Source organism: Oncorhynchus clarkii, chromosome 12 (assembly GCF_045791955.1).
Source record: "Oncorhynchus clarkii lewisi isolate Uvic-CL-2024 chromosome 12, UVic_Ocla_1.0, whole genome shotgun sequence".
Lineage (NCBI taxonomy): Eukaryota > Metazoa > Chordata > Actinopteri > Salmoniformes > Salmonidae > Oncorhynchus > Oncorhynchus clarkii.
Window position 1 is genome coordinate 63,277,106 of NC_092158.1, and position 21,609 is coordinate 63,298,714.

The following is a 21,609-nucleotide window of genomic DNA, read 5'->3' on the forward strand; positions in this document are numbered from 1 at the left end:
AAAGACACACACACCTGTCTATATAAGGTCCCACAGTTGCCAGTGCATGTCAGAGCAAAAAAAAAAAACATGAGGTCCAAGGAATTGTTTGTAGAACTCAGAGACAAGATTTTGTTGAGGCACAGATCTAGGGAAGTGTACCAAAAATGTTGGGAGCATTGAAGGTCCCCAAGAACACAGTGGCCTCCGTCATTCAAAAATGGAACCCTAACCCTAACTGAGCAATCTGAGAAGATGGGCCTTGGCCCGGGAGGTGACCAAGAACCCGATGATCACTCTGACAGAGGTGTAGTGTTCCTCTGTGTTGATGGGGGAACCTTCCAGAAGGACAACCATCTCTGCAGCACTCCACCAATCAGGCCTTTATGATAGAGTGGCCAGACGGAAGACACTCCTCAGTAAAAGGCACATGACAGCTCACTTGGATTTTACCAAAAGGCATCTAAAGACTCTCAGACCATGAGAAATAAGATTCTCTAGTTTGATGAAACCAAGACTGAACTGTTTGCTCTTTTTTTTTACATGTATTTTTTATTATTTATTGAATATTTGAAATATACAATACAATACAATACAATATAATATACTTGCAGTGAAGCCGCTCAATAACTACATCATACCAGTCATCCAACAGATTCCCATTCAGAGCGACACACAGAAGCATCCAGGGTCAATGCTTTGCCCAAGGGCATGTTGACCGATTTACCACCAGGCCAAAAAACGTTAACCTGAACCCTCCAATAACTCTCCATTGCCCCCCCCCCCCCCTCACAGTTCCCCAATAGCTGTCCCTCAACCATTCGAGACCCTTCCCACGTCCCCCCCAGGAAGAAATAAATAAAATAAAAACTACTATTAATTCCATTCCCCACCCCAAAGAACCCCCCAATGCACCAACAACCAAGACAATGAACTAAAGAGAAAGAAGGAAAAGACAGAAGAAAACAGCAAGCAACAATGCAAAAATATACAAATAAATAATACATTTAAAACAAAGGACATTAAGGAAAACTAAAATCATAACTTCAATGCCAACTGTTTATGTTTGTGTGCATGTCTTGCAATATTACTTGTATGTGTGTGTTCTTGTATGTGTTGATTTGAATGAGAGTGTGTGTATATACATGTGAACAAACACCTGCATGGCATCAGCCTCAGGCAAACCGGCATTAGTTGTAAAACACTGCCACTTAGTGTCATTCAAATGTACTGAATGCCTGAATGACACGTGTCACGTCTGGAGCAAACCTGGCACCATCCCTACGGTGAATCATGGTGATGGCAGCATCATGCTGTGGGGATGTTTTTCAGTGGCAGGGACTTGGAGACTAGTAAGGATTGAGGGAAAGATTAATGGAGAAAAGCACAGAGAGATCCTTGATGATAACCTGCTCCAGAGCATTCAGGACCTCAGACTGGGGGCGAATGTTCACCTTCCAACAGGACAACGACCCTAAGCTCACAGCCAAGACAACGCAGGAGAAGCTTTGGGACAAGTCTCTGAATGTCCTTGAGTGGCCCAGCCAGAGCCCGAACATGAACCTGATCGAACATCTCTGGAGAGACCTGAAAATAGCTGTGTAGCTCCCCATCCAACCTGACAGAGCTTGAGAGGATCTGCAGAGAAGAATGGGTCAAATACAGGTGTGCAATACTTGTAGTCATACCCAAGAACACTCAAGGCTGTAATTGCTGCCAAAGGTTATTCAACAAAGTTTGGAGTAAAGGGTCTGAATACTTATGAAAACGTAACATTTCCGTTTTTTTTTTTTAAATAGAGATTTTCAAAAATGCCTGAAAACCTGTTTTTGCTGTGTCATTATGGGATATTGTGTGTAGACTGATGACGGGGAAAATATATCAGTTTTAGAATAAGGCTTTAACGTCACAAAATGTGGAAAAAGTCAAGGGGTCTGAATATTTTCTAAATGCACTGTATATATTGCCATTAAGACCAGACGGTTCTTCAAGATGTTCATAGATAACCAGCAGGGTCAAATAATAATCACAGTGGCAAAAGAGGACGTAACAGGTCAGCACCTCAGGGGTAAATGTCAGTTGGCTTTTCATATCCCAGCATTCAGAGGTTGAGAGGTAGATGGAGACAGAGGAGAAACGAAACAGCAGGTCCCAGGATAAGGAAACCTGTCTGGTGAACAGGCCAGGGTTCCATAGCTGCAGGCAGAACAGCAGAAACTGGAGCAGCAGCACAACCAGGTGGACTGGGGAGTCAAATATAGAAAACCCCTTGAATGACGAGGTGTGTCCAAACTTTTGACTGGTCCTATATTCAGGAGACTGAGACCTCACTAACAATCACCTCTTTCTGTTGTCGGGTGTTAAGAGCTGCCATGTTCCCCACAGATGAACTGAATTCCCAAATAACAATTGTTAGTTTGACCTCACGGCCGCAATGAATTATACAGCAAGATGAATATGTGATCCTTTGGTGATGTGCGCCGACCAACAAATGTCTGTCATATGGGCGTAGGCAAAATAGATCATTCTGCAGGCAGCATGGAGAAGAAAACTATATTGAATGCAATTAATTGATTATTGAATGTTATGATGGACACAGCTTTGTAGAACCAAAACATAAACAGCCTCTGCTCAACAAACTGGAGAACGAATCGTTTGGGGTGCTGCAGTTCAAACAATATTGTACTGATCACCTTCACGGTAGTAAAGTAATGCATTCTGCCAAGAGTTGTTCACAATCTAGTCCGGTTGAAGCCAAACAAGACCTTGTTTCAAATGTACCAAGAAATAATGGTATTTGTATGCCTAGCAATCAACAAATGTACATGGCTTAAAGCATGCTTTTAGTCTCAGTCAAAAATGACAGCTTAAGTAGTGAGTCCTATGTTGAAGATGTAAAGAATATTTGCTGTTCTGTGGTGTGTAATGAGGAGCAACCAGATGCTGCACTTGACACATTTATGAAATTACTTATTCCAGTTACTAATAAGCATGCAGCCATTAAGAAAATGACTGCAAAAAATGGTTAAATCCCCATGGATTGATGAGGAGTTGGAAAATGGTATGGTTGAGAAGGATGAGGCAAAGGAATGGCAAATAAGCTTGGCTGCACAGCTGACTTGCACATGTACTGTACAGTAAATTGAGAAATCATGTGACTAAAGTGAATAAAAAGAAGGAGAAAATGTACTATGAAACAAAGATAAATAATATGAAGAATGATAGTAAAAAATCTTTGGAGCACCATAAATGAAATGTTGGGCAAAAAGGCAAACTCGGCTCCATCATTCATTGAATCAGATGGCTCATTCACCACAAAACAGTAAATAAATAACAGTAAATAGATTAACAATAGATTTTCAGCACGCTTAAAGGGAAGGGCATTCAACATGTACGCACTTACACAAATTACTGATGATTGGCTGAGAAAAATTGATAATTAAAAGATTGTGGGAGATGTTCTGTTAGGGCTCCCAAGTGGCGCAGGGGTCTGAGGCACTGCATCTCAGTGCAAGAGGTGTCACTACAGTCCCTGGATCAAATCCAGACTGTATTACATCCAGCTGTGAATGGGAGTCCCATAGGGTGCTGCACAATTGGCACAGTGTTGTCTGAGGTAGGTGTCATTGTAAATAAGAATATGTTCTTAACTGACTTGCCTAGTTAAATAAAGAGAAAAATAAATAAAGCACTTCTCTGCAGCGTTTGACATTATTGATCAAAATCTGCTGCTGGAAATAGTGTAAGTGTTATGGCTTTACATCCCCTAATATATTGTGGATCTAGAGTTACCTGTCTAACAGAACACAGAGGGTGTTCTTTAAGGTAATCCTCTCCAACATAATCTAGGAAGAGTCAGGCATTCCCCAGAGCAGCTGTCTAGGTCCCTTACTTTTTCAATCTTTACTAATGACTTGCCACTGGCGCTGAGTGAAGCCTGTGTGTCTATGTATGCTGATGACTCAACACTATACACATCAGCTACCACAGCAGGTGATATCACTGCAACACTTAATAGTTGCAGTCAGTTTCAGAATGGGTGGCAAGAAATAAGTTAGTCCTAAATACATGAATTTCAAAACCTAAAGGCATTGTATTTGGGACCTAAAATGAAAACACTGAACCTCAACTAAATCTTGTAATGAATAATGTGGAAATGTAACAAGTTGAGAATAAACCTTTGTCATGGTCAAAACATATTGATACAACAGTAGCTAAGATGGGGATAGATCTGTCCATAATAAAGCACTGCTCTGCCTTCTTAACAACACTATCAACAAGGTAGGTTCTACAAGCCCTTGTTTTGTCGCATCTGGACTACTGTCCAGTCATGTGGTCAGGTGCCAAAAAGAAGGACTTAGGAAAATTACAATTGGCCCAGAAATGGGCAGCACGGCTCACCCTTAAATGTACACAGAGAGCTAACATTAATATTATAAATGTCAATCTATCATGGCTCAAAGTAGAGAGATTTACTTCCTCACTACTTGTATTTGTGAGAATTATTGACATGTTGAATGCACCCAGCTGTCAGTTTAAACTACTAGCACACAACTCAGACACCAATGCATACCCCACAAGACATGCCACCAGGTCTCTTCACAGTCCCCACATCCAGAACAGACTCTGGGAGGTGCACAGTACTACAGAGAGCCATTCCACATCAAGTAACTCATGCAAGCAGTAAAATAAGATTTAAAATTAGATAAAAATACAACTTATGGGACAGCGGGGACTGTGAAGAGACACATTTGCACTATAGACACACACATGGATTTTGTGTTGTAGATATGGTAGTAGAGTAGTGGCCTGAGGGCAAACCCTTAATGTGTTGTGAAATCTGTTTTGTAATGTAAGGTTAGTTTTATTGTATAGAACTGCCTTTAATTTGCCAGACCCCATGAAGCTGCCTTGACATCAGCTGAAAGGATCCATAAATACAGATGTTGGTAAATTAAGGATTATGCAATTTAATCAGATGCCAACTAGTGGCCTTTTTGGGTACGTCAGATTATCACAAAACTCTGGCCCTCCGTATGGCCTTTCCACATGTTAAATATGTTTTCAAATAGAATGACAGTTATGAAACTTTGCCTTAACCAACTAGGTGAATACCATTACCATAGAAATGTACTAAATTTTACCATGTCAATACTTAGTTGTAAATGGTGGACGCTGTGAAAAGGTAGCCATTATTGAAAATGCAATTGCTGATTAGACACTTCTCATTAGGCTATTTTCCCCATTAACCAAGTGGTCTACTTTAAACTCATGCACTATATGGACACATTAACAATGTCGATCAACATCTTTTCCAGTTTAAGTCTGCCTATCAATTATCAAAATGAAAGTCTTCAGTATATGACAGCGCCAATAAGCCCCTTATGGTGAACGAGAGGCTTGAAGACTCATTACTATTTGGAGCATAGTTCATAATTTGCTTTAGGGGAACAATTGGGCATTCAACTGAAATAAACAGAATGAGTACTGATTTGTTTTGTATCAGTAAAGGCCAAACTTCCCATCACTAGAGAAATGTGCCATAACAGCTGGCTCACAGTTTTAGTTGACCTCTAGGCTGTCTAATAAACTTGTGATGCCCAGTAAAGGTCTACAGCAACTGTAGGTAACCATTTCACTCCTATGGACCTAGAGTTGACAGTTGGGTCCTTAATTTACATGGCACTATAACCAGATACAGTAAAGGACACCCTCTGTGGTCAGACGTAACAGCCTTTATTAAACTTCTCCTATTGTTATGACCCTCAGCCACTAGTAGGTCTACAATTGTCAGTATTTATCACTGGTATGAAGATGCTCAGTAAAAGAGCAAATAACCTCAATAGACTGATATAACATCCATTACTACAGGTCAACACTTAAAACAACAACCTTTAGTGATAATTTTTTAATTGTTATACAAGAAGCCTTGCCTCCAAAATGCAGTATTGTGGTCAACAGAAACAGCTCAATGTCACAGCAGTGTTGCACTAAACCAGTTAAACACTCTCCCCTCCCTATAAATGCAAAGCCAGTAGGATCTATCAGAGAAGCCAGGAGTCCTGGTCTGAAGGCCGTAGTCTTGGGATGGAAGTGGTTTAGCTCTGGCCTCCCAGGGTGTGCTTGTCAAACAGGTACTCTGCCATCTTGTTGTTGACAGCATCCATCTTGGTGAGGTTGGTGATGTGGTCACCCAGCTTCTTAATGGCCTCCACCTGCTCATTCAGGTAATGGGTCTCCAGGAAGTCACACAGCTAAAGAGGGAAAACACAGGTCAGAAAACAGAATGAATACAGACTATTGTAGATACAGTAACACACAAGAGCCTGGTGGCAATGGCATAAGGACAGATAGTGTTTCTAGTTTTTATTTTTTTAACTAGGCAAGTCAGTTAAGAACAAATCCTTATTTACAATGACATCCTAACGTGGAACAGTGGGTTCTCTTGTTCAGGGGCAGAATAGTTCTCGTCAGCTAGGGGATTCAATCCTTTGTTAGAGGCCCAAAGCTCCAACCACTGCCGCCCCTTATGCATTAGCTGCATTGTGTGCGCATCTGCGTACTATTGTGTGCATGTGAAGCAGGTCAACATCCTGTGTCATTAGTTATCAGAGCAACAACAACCTGATCATCTCCTGAGACAGTACCTGTATTCTATGTGATACATACATGTGATGTGCAGTTCCACCATAACTTACATGGGGGTCAACCTTGTCAGAGGCAATCTTGTGCAGGTCCAGCAGGGCCTGGTTCACATTCTTCTCCAGCTGCAGAGCACACTGCATGGCCTCCAGCCCATTGCCCCACTCATCACGTTCTGGCTTCTATACAGGACAGAGTGAACACAAGTGTTAATGACTACTAGCAGATGTTAAGGTTAGGATAAAGTGAACAGAGTTCCCTTACACTTTCAGTTCAGTGGTTAGAGGCAGTATGTTCAGGACTACAGGTTTTCTATATCAACTTACTCCATGGAGGAGTGTGTGTACAAGTGGTAAAGACATTTATCATTCTACAATCTAAGTGTTTTTCGAAGCTCAGGAGCTCACCTTGATGTCCTGGAGTAAAATGCGTCCACCTCGCTTGTTCTGAAAGGAGAGTAGCTTGTCGGCGTGCTCCTGCTCCTCGTCGCTGTTCTCCTTGAAGAAATGCGCGAAGCCAGGCAGAGCCACATCATCACGGGAGAAATAGAAAGCCTGGGTGGATAAACATAAAACATTGTAGTTAGAAAAAAAAGCATGCCAAACGTGACTAGATATTCTGTTCAGGTTGTGGCAACTAAGCTTGATGATAGGGATGAATCAGTCTAGTCTGTGGTCTACTTGGTAACCTGACAATTAACCTGTCAAGGAGTTGTTACGCGCTCTGTCCAAGGTAGGATAGATTCCCGGCTTCATTTGAATGCTATACCAACCTGGAGGGTCTTAATAGCCTTGCCAAGTAAAACTCAAATGTTGAGATCCTTGGCTATTAATTGTCTAGGACTACAGAAAAGTCAAGTGAAAAAACGCCATTTAGGCCCAGGCATAATAATAACAGGTAGATCAACAAAACGGTCATCTTGGTAGACTCCTTACCATGGAGGTGTAGGTGTAGGAGGCAAACATCTCCAAGTTGATCATCCGGTTGATGGCAGCTTCGCAATCTTGGTGATAGTTCTGGCGGATCTGAGACTCCATCTCGGCAGATTATTTTATAACAAAATGAAAAGTACAAATATAGAGTTTCTTAGACTATTTTGCATTTACAGTTCAAGAAAGTTCTGTCATCAATTCGTAATGTTCTATGATGCGGGACGAAGGCAGAGGAGTTCCGTTCAATCACTGTTGAAGCAAGAACTTCTTCATGCGTCTTCTCAGACTTGTGAACAGGAAGGATCCTTGTTCGCTCTATTTATTGTTCCAAACGGAATGCGTCAGTGAAATCCACCCTCACAGAGCGTAGCCAATCACCTTTAGAATTTCAACAAGCAGATAGGCGGATCATTTGATGACCATCCCACTCATGCACATGCCCTAAAGCAAAGATTATTTATTATATTGACAAGAGAGCCGAGTGACCACTCTAACACTGGAAATACATGTGCTCAAGGAATGAAGACAGGCAAGATCAGGTGGGACCATTCTAGCCAATGATTGGGCAGGTACGCGTGTGAACACCACGCACAAATAAACTTCATTTTTCTCAAAGTTTCCGGAATACCACATGCATCCACATATATCATCAGTACATTTGTAAAAGCTTAAACATTACGAAACTTCGATTCGATCATAATCCTCAAGTACTTTGAAAAAAACGGGCTTATCACACGCGGAAAGATTTTTAGCAGAGTAAATGCTCTCGCCTTGACCTCTTCATCTCGGACTGTTAATTTTTTTTAAACTTTGTTTATTGCAAAGTAACATTCTATTGGAAACAACTAAAGCAGTAGTATCAGCTAAAAGCTTAAGCAATGCTACAGTGCAGGTCTAACTACAGAAGTTATTGTTGAAAATTGTATGTGTGTTATATCCTTAGAAGAAAATAGGAAGAATTTGAACACTCATTCTAATATTAGGCTAATTTAGAAATAGTCTACGTTTACGTTTGATTTAGGATATAAAAGGAATTGAACTTTGAGACGCAGTTCTGTAAACTTCTGTTTCATTCTCTATGAGCACATGTTTCAATAGCATATGTAGCTTAATTGTTTACCTTTTCCACAATGCAGTCAAAAGAAAAACTGTAGGGTTTATCACAGTTTTTTTATTTTATTTTTTATATCAGCTCAATTTTCAATATGAGGTATGGGAATACAGTAGTGGACAGAGAAAGAAAGGCTGGCTTTTGTAGAAATGGTATTTGATGATACACCTTTCGGTTTCAAATAACATATTGAGGTTGACAAATGGTATGTCAGATGATTACATTAGCCTATAAAGTTTGCCAAAAGGCACCTAAAGGCCTCTTAGTATAAGGGCACAGGGCAAAACCCAGATGCAGACACGGGAGGCAGAGGGTTTGAGTCTCTGATATTTATTAGTATCCAAGGAGCAGGCAAGAGAATGGTCATGGACAGGCAAAAAGATCATAACAAGGTCAGAGTCCAGGAGGTACAGAGCGGCAGGCAGGTTCAGAGCCAGGGCAGGCAAGGGTCAAAACCGGGAGGACTGGCAAAAGAGAGATAAGATTAATCAGGGGCACGGGAAATACACGCTGGTTGACTTGACATTAGGAACTGGCACAGGGAAACAGGAAACGCAGGGATAAATACACCGGGGAAAATAATTGACACATGAAGAGGGTAGAGAAAATCACAAGAACAGGTGAAACAGATCATGGCGTGACACTTAGACCATGAGAAACAAGATTATATGTTCTGATGAAACCAATACTGAACTCTTTGGCCTGAATGCCAAGTGTCATGTCTGGAGGAAACCTGGCACAATCCCTATGGTGAATCATGGTGATGGCAGCATCATGCCGTTGGAATGTTTTTCAGTGGCAGGGACTGGGAGACTAGTGAGGATCGAGGGAAAGATGAACAAAGAAAAGTACAAAGAGATCCTTGATGAAAACCTGCTCCAGAGCGCTCAGGACCTCAGACTGGGGGCGAAGGTTCACCTTCCAACAGGACAACGACCCTAAGCATACAGCTTCGGGACAAGTCTCTGAATGTCCTTGAGTGGCCCAGCCAGAGCCCGGACATGAACCTGATCGATCATCTCTGGAGAGAACTGAATATCTCTGTAGTCGACGCTCCACCTCCAACCTGAGAGCTTGAGAGGATCTGCAGAGAAGAATAGGAGAAACTCCACAAATACAAGTGTGCCAAGCTTGTAGCATCATACCCAAGAACACTTGAGGCTGTAAGGCCAAAGGTTCTTCAACAAAGTACTGAGCAAAGGGTCTGAATACTTATGTAAATGTTATATTTCCGTATTTTTTTTATATAGATTTCCAAAAATGTCTGAAAACCTGTTTTTGCTGTGTCATTATGGGATATTGTGTGTATACTGATGAGGGGGAAAAACAATGAATCAGTTTAAGAATAAGGCTTTAACGTCACAAAATGTGGAAAAAGTCAATGGGTCTAAATACAGTACTTTCTGAATGTACTGTATATGACTATTAAGGCCAGATCGTTCTTCAAGATGTTCAGACGTTCATAGGTGACAAGCAGGGTCAAATAATAATCACAGTGGTTATAGAGGACACAACAGATCAGCACCTCAGGAGTAAATGTCAGTTAACTTTTCATAGCCCAGCATTCAGAGGTTGAGAGGTAGATGGAGAAACGAAACAGCAGGTCCCGGGATAAGGTAGCATGTCTGGTGAACAGGTTCCATAGCTGCAGGCAGAACAGCAGAAACTGGAGCAGCAGCACAACCAGGTGGACTGGAGAGTCTTCATGCCAGGTAGTTCTTTTTTTTTTAAATTTAAAATAATTTTTACCCCTTTTTCTCCCCAATTTCGTGGTATCCAATTGTTGTAGTAGCTACTATCTTGTCTCATTGCTACAACTCCCGTACGGGCTCGGGAGAGACGAAGGCTGAATGTCATGCGTCCTCCGATACACAACCCAACCAGCCGTACTGCTTCTTAACACAGCGCGCATCCAACCCGGAAGCCAGCCGCACCAATGTGTCGGAGGCTACACCGTGCACCCGGCAACCTTGGTTAGCGCGCACTGCGCCCGGCCCGCCACAGGAGTCGCTGGTGCGCGATGAGACAAGGACATCCCTACCGACCAAGCCCTCCCTAACCCGGACGACGCTAGGCCAATTGTGCGAGGCCCCTCATGCCAGGTAGTTCTGAGGCATGTTCATAGGGCTCAGGTCCTGACATCCCTTCCCCCCCCCCCCCTCGCACAGACTATTGAAGCATATACAGTACCAATCAAAAGTTTGGACACACCCACTCATTCAACTTTTCTTTATTTTACTTGTTTCCACAATGTAGAATAACAGTGAAAACATCAAAACTATGAAAAAACAAACAGAATCATGAAGTAACCAGTGTTAGACACAATATATTTTACATTTTAGATTCAAAGTAGCCACACTTTGCACACTCTTGGCATTCTCTCAACCAGCTTCATCTGGAATGCTTTAACAGTCTTGGAGTTCCCACATATGCTGAGCATTTGTTGGCTGCTTTTCCTTCATTCTGCTGCCAAATTGTCCCAATATGGTAATTGGTATTTTATTAGGATCCCCATTTGCTGTTGCGATAGCTCTTCAATACTTCTTGGTTGTAAATGTTGGTTGCAGTTGTGGAAAGAATATAGCAGCAATTATTGAAAATGCAATTGCTGATTAGGCTATTTTCCCCTTTAACCAGGTGGTCTATCCACTAGGAACTCATGTACCATACGGACACATTAACAATGTTGATCAATATTTGTTACAGTTCAAGTTTAAGTTGAGCTTGCCTGTCAATTACCAAAATGACAGTCTTCAGTAAATTACCAGTAGCTCTGCAACCATATGACAGCTACAATTAGCCCCTTATGGTGAACGAGAGGCTTGAAGACTCATACTATTTGGAGCATACAGTTCATAATTTGCTGTAGGGGAACAATTGGGCATGATCAACTGAAATAAACAAAATGAGTAGATTTGGTGTCAGTGAAAGCCGAACTTCCCATCACTAGAGAAATGCACCATCACAGCTGGCTAACAGGTTTGAGTGACCTCTAGGCTGTCTTATAAGCTTGTGATGCACAGAGTCAAGGTCTACATCAACTGTTAACCATTTCAAGCCTATGGCGCTTGTGTTGACAGTTGGTCCCTAAAGTGACATGGCACTACTACAATATACAGTAAAGGACACCCTCTGTGGTCAGAGGTAAGATCCTTTATAAACCTCATGTTAAACTTCTATTGTTATGACCCTCAGCCACTAGTAGGTCTACGGTTGTCACTGGTATGAAGATGCTCAGTAAGACAGAGCAAATAACCTGAATAGACTGATACAACATCCATTACTACAGGTCAACACTTAAAACAACCTTCAGTGATATTTTTTTATTGTTTTTACAAGAAGCCTTGCCTCCAAAATACAGTAGTGTTGTCAACAGAAAGCCAGGAGGATCTCAGAAGCCAGGAGTCCTGGTCTGAGGCTGGAGGCCGTAGCCTGGGGATGAAAGTGGTTCAGCTCTGGCCTCCCAGGGTGTGCTTGTCAAACAGGTACTCTGCCATCTTGTTTTTGACAGCATCCATCTTGGTGAGGTTGGTGATGTGGTCACCCAGCTTCTTAATGGCCTCCACCTGCTCATTCAGGTAATGGGTCTCCAGGAAGTCACACAGCTAAAGAGGGGAAACAGGTCAGAAAACAGAATGAATACAGAACATTGTAGATACAGTAACACACAAGAGCTTGGTGGTAATGGAATAAGCGAAGATAATGAGGTGTCTGCAGTTTATTATTTAACAAGGCAAGTCCGTTAAGAACAAATACTTATTTACATTGGCATCCTAATGTGGAACAGTGGGTTAGCTGCCTTGTTCAGGGGCAGAACATTTTTACTTTTTCAGTGCCGGGATTCAAACCAGCAACCTTTGTTACTGGCCCAAAGTTCTAACCACTAGACAACCTGCTGCACTTTTTGCAGCATAGTGTGCATCTGTGGACTATTGTGTGAAGCAAGTCACAATCATGTCATTAATTAGCAGACTTACAACAACCTGATTATCTCCTGGTACAGTACCTGTATTCTGTGATACATACATGTGGTTCAACCATAACTTACATGGGGGTCAACCTTGTCAGAGGCAATCTTGTGCAGGTCCAGCAGGGCCTGGTTCACATTCTTCTCCAGCTGCAGAGCACACTGCATGGCCTCCAGCCCATTGCCCCATTCATCACGTTCTGGCTTCTATACAGGACAGAGTGAACACAAGTGTTAATGACTACTAGCAGATGTTAAGGTTAGGATAAAGTGAACAGAATTCCCTTACACTTTCAGTTCAGTGGTTAGAGGCAGTATGTTCAGGACTACAGGTTTTCTATATCAACTTACTCCATGGAGGAGTGTGTGTACAAGTGGTAAAGACATTTATCATTCTACAATCTAAGTGTTTTTCAACGCTCAGGAGCTCACCTTGATGTCCTGGAGTAAAATGCGTCCACCTCGCCTGTTCTGAAAGGAGAGTAGCTTTTCGGCGTGCTCCCGCTCCTCGTCGCTGTTCTCCTTGAAGAAATGCGCGAAGCCACGCAGAGCCACGTCGTCACGGGAGAAATAGAAAGCCTGGGTGGATAAACATAAAACATTGTAGTTAGAAAAAAAACCATGCCAAACGTGACTAGATATTCTGTTCAGGTTGTGGCAACTAAGCTTGATGATAGGATGAATCAGTCTAGTCTGTGGTCTACTTGGTAACCTGACAATTAACCTGTCAAGGAGTTGTTACGCGCTCTGTCCAAGGTAGGATAGATTCCCGGCTTCATTTGAAAAAAACTCAAAATATGCACTTCACGGAGTTGCTTGGCTATTAATTATCTAGGCCAACATAATAAAAAGGTGAAAAAAAGAGGTATTTAGGCCCAAGCATAATAATATAGGTAAAACAAAACGGTCATCTTGGTAGACTCCTTACCATTGAAGTGTAGGTGTAGGAAGCAAACATCTCCAAGTTGATCATCCGGTTGATGGCAGCTTCGCAATCGTGGTGATAGTTCTGGCGGATCTGAGACTCCATCTCGTCAGATTTTCTTTAAGGTCTAAATGAACAGTACAAAAATAAAGTTTCGACTATTTTGTTATTACAGTTCAAGTAAGTGCTATGTCAACAATCCGGAACGTTCTATAACGCGGGACGAAGGCAGAGGAGTTCCGTTCAATCACTGTTGAAGCAAGAACTTCTTCATGCGTCTTCTCAGACCTGTGAACTGGAAGAAGCCTTGTTCGCTCTATTTATTGTTCCAAACGGAATGCGTCAGTGAAATCCACCCTCACAGAGCGTAGCCAATCACCTTTAGAATTTCAACAAGAACTAGGCGGGTCATTTAAAGACGAGCCCACTCATTCACATGACCTAAAGCGAAGATTGTTTATAATATTGACAAGAGAGCCGAGTGACCACTGTAACGATGGAAATGCTTGTGCTCAACGAATGAAGACAGACAAGATCAGGTGGGACCATTCTAGCCAATGAGAGGGCAGGTACGCGTGTGAACAACATGCACAACTAAACATATTTTTTCTCAAAGCTTCCGGAATGCCACATGCATCCACATCTAAATAGTATCAGCCAAAAGCAATGCTACAGTGCAGGTCTAACAACAGCGGTTATTGTTGAAAAATGTGTGTGTTTGTTATATCCTTAGAAGAAAATTGGAAGAATTGGAACATTCATTCTAATATTAGGCTAATTGAGAAATAGTCTTTGTCTATATTTGATTTATGATATATAAGGAATTGAACTTTGAGACACAGGTCTGTAAACTTCTGTTTCATTCTCTAAGAGCACATGTTTCAATAGCACATGAAGCTTAATTATTGACCTTTTCCAGAATGCAGTCATAAGAAAAACGGTAGGATTTATCATACTTAAGAAAAAATATAAATTAAATTTTCAGTATGAGGTATGGGAATACAGTAGTGGACAGAGAACGAAAGGCTGGCTTTTGTAGAAATGGTATTTGATGATACACCTTTCGGTTTCAAATGACATATTGTTGTTGTCAAATGGTACATCAAAGTTGATTACATTAGCCTAGAAATAACTACACAAAATACATGCATTACACAACATACATACATACATCTAACCATACATAGGTTATTAAGCTAAAACTGTGAAGTGGAAAACTTTTTACAGCTAATGAAAATCAAAGACTACAGTAATAAAGTAACCTTCCTAACAACTTCAGTTCACATGACCTGATCTTCCACAACTGTTGACAGGGTGCTTTCAGGGTGCTGGGTTATTGCTCAATACAGCCATGTAGTTGAAATGTCCTTGGTATTCATAAGAACTAGAGCTGTGTTCGAATACTCATACTAACTGCACTAACCATACTGCTTGTGATGTAAGTGGAGTATGTAGTATGTTTACTGGTCATAGTATGGATATAGTTAGTATGCCAGATTAACCAAAATACGACGAAAACAAGCAGTGGACATTATTTCCGTGCTTTCAGGGCCCATAATGCAATTTCAGATTTTAAGAAAATTGTGGAAAATATGGTGCCAAAGTCAGATGAGAGCGGATACAATTTCATTGCTATAACTAATTATGACAAATTTTCAGCGATGTAATGAATTTTCAAATAAGTTCCAATTTATTTGCTACGCTATCCTTACGAACCGCGTAGCATATCCTTACAGCAGTATTTACCGTTATGTTAGCTAGCTACCAAACGCACATTTAGTTGGCAATTAATACATTAGGCTTAGCTAAGTGGGATAGTCATTGTGTGTTCTCAATTAACATTTTTAATTCACTCTGGCTATCTACTCCGATTTCAGAGCACTCTCATCTGAGTGTGCCAAAGCGCAGATTAATTGATACATTTTACAACTGTAACACCCGTTGAATGTAACCGGTATCAGTAAACGTCTGCAAAAAAAGCATAATTAAATTGTTGCCAGCAACACAGTTACAGTCACCAATGCTCTGGATAACATGAAAACAACCTACCCAGCTCTGCCAGGGCGAGTAAAATGGTCAGAGTGAGGTGTTCTCTCATTTGTGTCTGGAAGTAGCTAGCAAGCTAGCCAAAGTTAGCCAGTTAGCTTGGGTGCTTGATTGCCGTTGTGAGGTCAAAACGCTCGGATCAACCCTAATCTTCGGCCAGAGCGTCCAGTGTGGGCTCTAAACGCTCCGAATGCGAAACGCTTTGAATTTACAAAAGGACAATCTGACAACGCTCTGAATTTACTAATGCCCAGAGTGTGCTCTGGCACTCCAGATTGAATTTACCAACACACCCAATATCGTATGATGTCTAGCTAGTAATTTGTTATGCTAAGAAGCTAGCAAGAGGTTGCAAAGCAACAGCTTCCGGTAGACTGGCGATGCGCTAGTAAGCTCAACAAAAGTAGGGTGACCAGACATCCCCGTTTTTGGTGGCCTGTCCTCGGCTGGGGCTGTCCTCGGAAATGTCCCCGTTTTTAGGGAAATGTCCCCGACTTCGTAGGGTAAATTGAATACTCCTGAATACTCCTGCACTAGATTGTGTAAGGCAAAACCTGCAAAGAAAGGGCAACAGGCAAATGCACAAACACCAGAGAAAACTTTTATTTACTATCAATCTGTGTTTTCTCTGGTATTTCTAGAACCATTTGCAACTCGAAATAGACATGTTTAGGATAACTGGTAGAGTACTGCCAATACCAGGTTAGTTGTAGAGTCTATTGCAGTGTTTTGATTAGGCTTACCTGTAATGTCCAGAAATGCTGGATAACAAAAATCTTTGGTTATATCATATTTAGTGTAGCTACAAGCTATGGATTTTTTGCCATTTGGCAGAGAGAATTTTTTCTGTTTTAGAGCTCATGGATTCTTAAAAGATGGGACAATCAACTTTTTTTCTACAATTATTTGTCTTAATTTTAACAAAATGTGAAGATTATATTTTGACACACCAAAGTATCAGCTATTAACACCATGTAAAGGAACAACCTATTTTTTCATTAAATGCAACTAAGTGGATATGGTCAATTTCGTCAGACACCATAAAAGGCATTTCATTTGTACAATTATTGTCCAACAAGTGTTTAAAGACCTTGATTATTTAATGCTAACATTAGATCATTCATAAATGTGTAATACACATCTCCAAACATTTTTGTTTTGTTTTATTGCCATATGAAATGCTCCAGGGCTAATTTTGCTAGCAATCTGGCATGGTTTTCTAGATTTTGAACATAAAATAACAATTATAAAGCTAACATTATCCCTTAGGTCTAGCACAGCAAATACATTAATTGTTGAAGCATATGTTGCAGAACAGTGATTACAATATTTGTTCAGAATATTGACAAAAAAATAAATAATTTCAAGGCGGTTAGTTCCTCTGTATAGATGGGAGAGAGATCCTTGATGAAAACCTGCTCCAGAGCACTCAGGACCTCAGACTAGGGCGAAGGTTCACCTTCCAACAGGACAACGACCCTAAGCACACAGCCAAGACAACTCATGAGTGGCTTCGGGACAAGTATCTGAATGTCCATGAGTGGCCAAGCCAGAGCCCAGACCCGAACCCGATCTAACATCTCTGGAGACCTGAAAATAGCTGTGCAGTGACGTTCCCCATCCAACCTGACAGAGTTTGAGAGGATCTGCAGAGAAGATTTCTAGAAACACCCCAAATACAGCTGTGCAAAGCTTGTAGCGTCACACCCAATAAGACTTGAGGCTGTAATCACTGCCAAAGGAACAACCTGTCATGTGTCACAAACTTTGTGAATATCTGGGTATTCTCTCTTCACACAGCAGAAAGACTGAATTTAATCAGCACATACTATTTGTTTTACAGTCCTTCCTTGGGGGGGCAGAATTGGCATCTCCTCCTCTTGACTGGCCCAGCTGCAGCCTCAGGTGGATCAGTACAAGATTCAGCCCCCTGAACAGCTTTCGCAAGCTCTGCAGAGGCTGCTGTGCGGGGGAGCCACTCCATTCTTTGAATGTGTGGGGTTACAAGTGCCTTTCCCAGCTGCTCCAGGAACACCCTCCTCTTGTTCCGCTTATCAGGCATCCAGGTAGGGTTGATCTTGTTCCGTATTTCGAAGGCAATGTATGAGGACACATCAATGATGTTATGGAAAATGACCAGGGGGCAAAAAATGACCAGGGGGCAGCAGGCAGTCATCCTCTTGCAGCTGTAAGTTCCAATCACCTTGCCCAGGTTGTCCACACCTCTTTTGTTGTGATTGTAGTCCAGGATGATGGCTGGCTTCCTGTCCTCACGATCACTGATCTCAGCTGTTTTTTTGCAGTGTGCTCAGGAGGACCACATTCTTAGAGTGGTAGTGGGGGTGAAGCCAACCTTTGATGAGAAGGCCTCTCTCCCCCTTGTTGCAAGGATAGATGGTGGAGCTCAGGCTTGTTCTTTCTAATTGTGCCAACAACGGTGATCTTCTTCTTCATGAGCTGCTGCCTGAGTTCATAAGAGGTGAGGAAATTGTCACACGTGACATTGTGCCACCTTAGTTCATCTGTCACATCAAGCACAACCCCCATCCCCTGGTTCTTCTCTGGGCCCCCACCGGTCGGCTTCCCTGTGTAGACTTGCATCTTCCAAGCGTAGCTGGATTGTGCTTCACAGGCCACCCATATCTTGATACCAACCTGAAGATCACTGACTTCATGATTCAACCTTATATTTTGTGTAGATGTTTCAGTTGTGTTGAAAGCACCATAAATCCAGAGAATGCCAGAATTTGATGACAAAGTTTGATGACACATTTTTCCCACGAAGGACCGCCGCGCCACCTTCCCGTTCATGTGAGCACATCACAAACAGGTGAGTCCAGAAAGGCATAAATTATGTATGTAATATGTCTGTAATATGTAATATGCCAGGAAGATATGCATACTGTAGCTAAGAAGGTAATACCAAGTGTATGTTGTGTAGTAAGCTGTTAGTAGCCCATGTCCCTTCCGCTAATAATTGGGTCCTTTCCCCCCTCATAACTTAACCTACTGTTCTGACTTAGCCTAATTCTGTCTGTCAAACAGGTTTCTTAAATAGGAAGAAATAGGCTCCAACCCAAAGCACTCTTGTTGTTAGTAAAGTCTAATTAAATGAAGACGGTTTAAATGAATTATTCCTACTCTTATTTGCCAATTTTCTGCACTATCAGCTGTCCATTTCCAATTGATTGTGCCGCGACTGCTGCTTCAAGTTTCAGCACCACAATGTAAGTAACTAAAATCGGGCTTGTTGCGATGTCAATGACTCAGATAAATGCATCATGGGCAAGAAACATATTGTTTTTCTTCAAATCAATTATAGTAGTAGCAAGCTATCAAAGTCGACCTCCGGTCCTCAAATGCTCTCCTTCTCAAACTGAACAGAACATAGGCTATAGGCTAGTCTACTCGCAAGATATTGCATTTTTGTCACGTTCTGACCGTAGTTCCTTTGTTTTTGTCTTTGTTTTAGTATGGTCAGGCGTGAGTTGGGGTGGGTAGTCTATGGTCCTTTTTCTATAATTTGGGATTTTTGTGTTTGGCCTGGTATGGTTCTCAATCAGAGGCAGCTGTCAATCGTTGTCCCTGATTGAGAGCCATACTTAGGTGCCTGGTTTCACTTTTGAGTTGTGGGTGATTATTTTCTGTTCTGTGTTTTATTTCACCGTTCAGGACTGTTCGTTTGTCGTTTTATTGTTTTTGTTTCAGTGTTCACTATTCTTATTAAAAACGAAGATGAACACTTACCACGCTGCGCTTTGGTCCTCTTCTTCCACCACAGCCGACCGTTACAATTTTTTGGAGGAGGCCTGATCAAAAATAATTTTCTGAGGAAATCTTTGACTCCCCCCCATGAACTGCCACTGTAGACCTACACAACACAGCATTGGTTAGGCAGCAATATAAAAGGGTTTGATCAGCAAGGGCAGAGCAGGCCTCAGGGTTGGAATATCCATTGCAGTGTGTAATGCTGTCTAGTTGTATTTACGCTATCCCAGCAGCTATCTTAGAAATATTTGCTCTGTGCTTCTCTGAGGATGCTCTTCGTAGCCTGTAGCCTGAAGGCTATGAACACTTCATATTTCACGCCCAGCAGAGAATCAGGTGGAATCGGGCATCGATATATAGCCTAATAAGCAACTAATTCTAAAACACTGAGAAATATTGAAATTTCATACATTTCAAATTACATGACCCTCCCCTGGACTAGATTTTAAAAATAGTAAACCCTCCCCTTGACTGAAATTGAAAAAGCATGACCCTCCCCTACTTTCCTCCAGGTACCCACCCTGTGCATTTTTATCCATCTCTTAGCATTACAAAGTAATCGTACTAACTAAGAATGTTCTTAAGTTAAAGTTATAAACAGAAGTGATAGCAATACTGCAAATTATTAACAGTTACAGAACTCTTTCTCTCTTCTCTCTGAAGGGTGACACAGCGTTTTTAGTCTGTACTCTTTCCCCCTCCCCCTCTATTCCTATTTCTCTCCCTCCTTCCCACTCTTTCTCCTGTCATAACCTCCTGTTGGTTGTACTACAGTATGGACTGACTCAGGCTCTGCCCTGGCTGCATTTCTGCCTTGTCATTGTGACTCAGCATTCTGGAGACCCAAACAGAGACGGAAGAGGAAGCAAGATGTTCACTCCCTCAATGGTTCTGTTTCAATGGAAGTCAAGGACGATGTAGACCGCTTTCGCATTGGTGTCTATGGTGACCCCCCCCCCCCCCCCTCCTCCCTTCACCAGACAATGGAAAACGGCCTGATTGAACAACTTTCATTTACCCACCATCTTTGGCCTGAAGGCCATTCTTTTCCACTATCACCGTGACAATGGTGGAAGGAGACTAGGTCTCATGACTGTGGAAACAGACTTGAGCGGTGATGAGTGGGCGAAAACGTCCTGAGACCAGGAAAAAAAGGGAAGAAGTAGAGAACAGTAGTAACAAACTGTTTAACTTACTAAGGCATTTTAAACAAATAGCTGTAATATGGTTGTTTCTGATGAATGTTGGAGGAAAAATACACCAAAAACTTTCCTGATCATTTGGCCAATATACCGCAATCACAACTCAAGTAACAATATTTTTCAATATTACTTTAAACTGTTGGCCTACCTAACAGTTTAGAATATCACCACCAAACCCCTTGGTTTTCCACACTCAATAATTTCCTGTGTGTATCAAGAATGATCCACCTCATATAGTGATATCTGGCCAATGTAAAACAACTGTGGGAAGCATTGGAGTCAACATGAACCAGCATCCCTGTAGAACGCTGTCGACACCCTGTAGATCGAGTCCTTGCCCCAACGAATTGAGGCTGTTCTGAGGGAAAAAGGGGAGTTTGCAACTCAGTATTAGGAAGTTGTTCTTGATGTTTTATACACTCAATATACAGTGCCGTACAAAAGTATTTCGCCCTTTCTGATTTTATCTATTTTTGCATATTTTTGATACTGAATGTTATCAGATCTTCAACCAAAACCTAATATTAGATAAAGGGAACATGAGTTTACAAATAACACAAAAAAATATACTTATTTTATTTATTTAATTAACCAAGTTACGCAACACCTAATTCCCCTGTGTGACAAAGTCATTTCCCCCTTACACTCAATAACTGGTATTGCCACCTTAAGCTGCAATTACTAAAAACAAATGCCAAATACCATATCGGTCCATATTATCAGGCAGGTGTGTTATTTAGCAATAAGCATGATAACCTGTATTATGGGGTTGCATGGGGTTGCCCATCTACATTTACCCCAGTGTGCTAATCATTAGCTAGATCAGTGGTTCTCAATCCTGGTCCTGGGGACCCAAAGTGGTGCACATTTTAGTTTTTCCCCAAGCACTACACAGCTGATTCAAATCAAAGCCTTTTGATGAGTTGATAATTTTAATCAGCTTTGTAGTGCTAGGTCAAAAACAAAAATGTGCACCCGTTTGGGTCCCCAGGACTAGGTTTGAGAACCAGTGAGCTAGATCATAAACTCAAAACATT

The 21,609-nt window shown here is 41.6% G+C and overlaps 2 protein-coding genes across 2 annotated transcripts; both read right to left on the reverse strand.

Moving 5' to 3' along the window:
- Nucleotides 1–5,696: 5,696 nt before the first annotated feature.
- LOC139422112 (ferritin, middle subunit-like) lies at nucleotides 5,697–7,891 on the reverse strand. Its single transcript, XM_071173262.1, has 4 exons — nucleotides 7,557–7,891; nucleotides 7,029–7,175; nucleotides 6,678–6,803; nucleotides 5,697–6,233 (listed from the first exon to the last, which is right to left on the reverse strand). The coding sequence occupies exons 1-4, from the start codon at nucleotides 7,656–7,658 to the stop codon at nucleotides 6,078–6,080; spliced, it is 531 nt and encodes a 176-aa protein (XP_071029363.1). The 5' UTR covers nucleotides 7,659–7,891; the 3' UTR covers nucleotides 5,697–6,077.
- A 2,987-nt stretch (nucleotides 7,892–10,878) lies between these two features.
- LOC139420934 (ferritin, middle subunit-like) lies at nucleotides 10,879–13,895 on the reverse strand. Its single transcript, XM_071171358.1, has 4 exons — nucleotides 13,560–13,895; nucleotides 13,064–13,210; nucleotides 12,713–12,838; nucleotides 10,879–12,269 (listed from the first exon to the last, which is right to left on the reverse strand). Exons 1-4 carry the CDS (start codon nucleotides 13,659–13,661, stop codon nucleotides 12,114–12,116), a joined length of 531 nt encoding a protein of 176 aa, XP_071027459.1. The 5' UTR covers nucleotides 13,662–13,895; the 3' UTR covers nucleotides 10,879–12,113.
- Nucleotides 13,896–21,609: the final 7,714 nt, after the last annotated feature.

Excerpts from the sequence above, each read along its gene's own strand:
- LOC139422112 (XM_071173262.1), bottom strand. The coding sequence starts at position 7,658 with ATGGAGTCTCAGATCCGCCAGAACTATCACCAAGATTGCGAAGCTGCC. Across the intron at positions 7,176-7,556 it reads CCTACACCTACACCTCCATG|GCTTTCTATTTCTCCCGTGA; the intron begins GTAAGGAGTCTA and ends TTATCCACCCAG. Across the intron at positions 6,804-7,028 it reads TTTTACTCCAGGACATCAAG|AAGCCAGAACGTGATGAGTG; the intron begins GTGAGCTCCTGA and ends TGTCCTGTATAG.
- LOC139420934 (XM_071171358.1), bottom strand. The coding sequence starts at position 13,661 with ATGGAGTCTCAGATCCGCCAGAACTATCACCACGATTGCGAAGCTGCC. Across the intron at positions 13,211-13,559 it reads CCTACACCTACACTTCAATG|GCTTTCTATTTCTCCCGTGA; the intron begins GTAAGGAGTCTA and ends TTATCCACCCAG. Across the intron at positions 12,839-13,063 it reads TTTTACTCCAGGACATCAAG|AAGCCAGAACGTGATGAATG; the intron begins GTGAGCTCCTGA and ends TGTCCTGTATAG.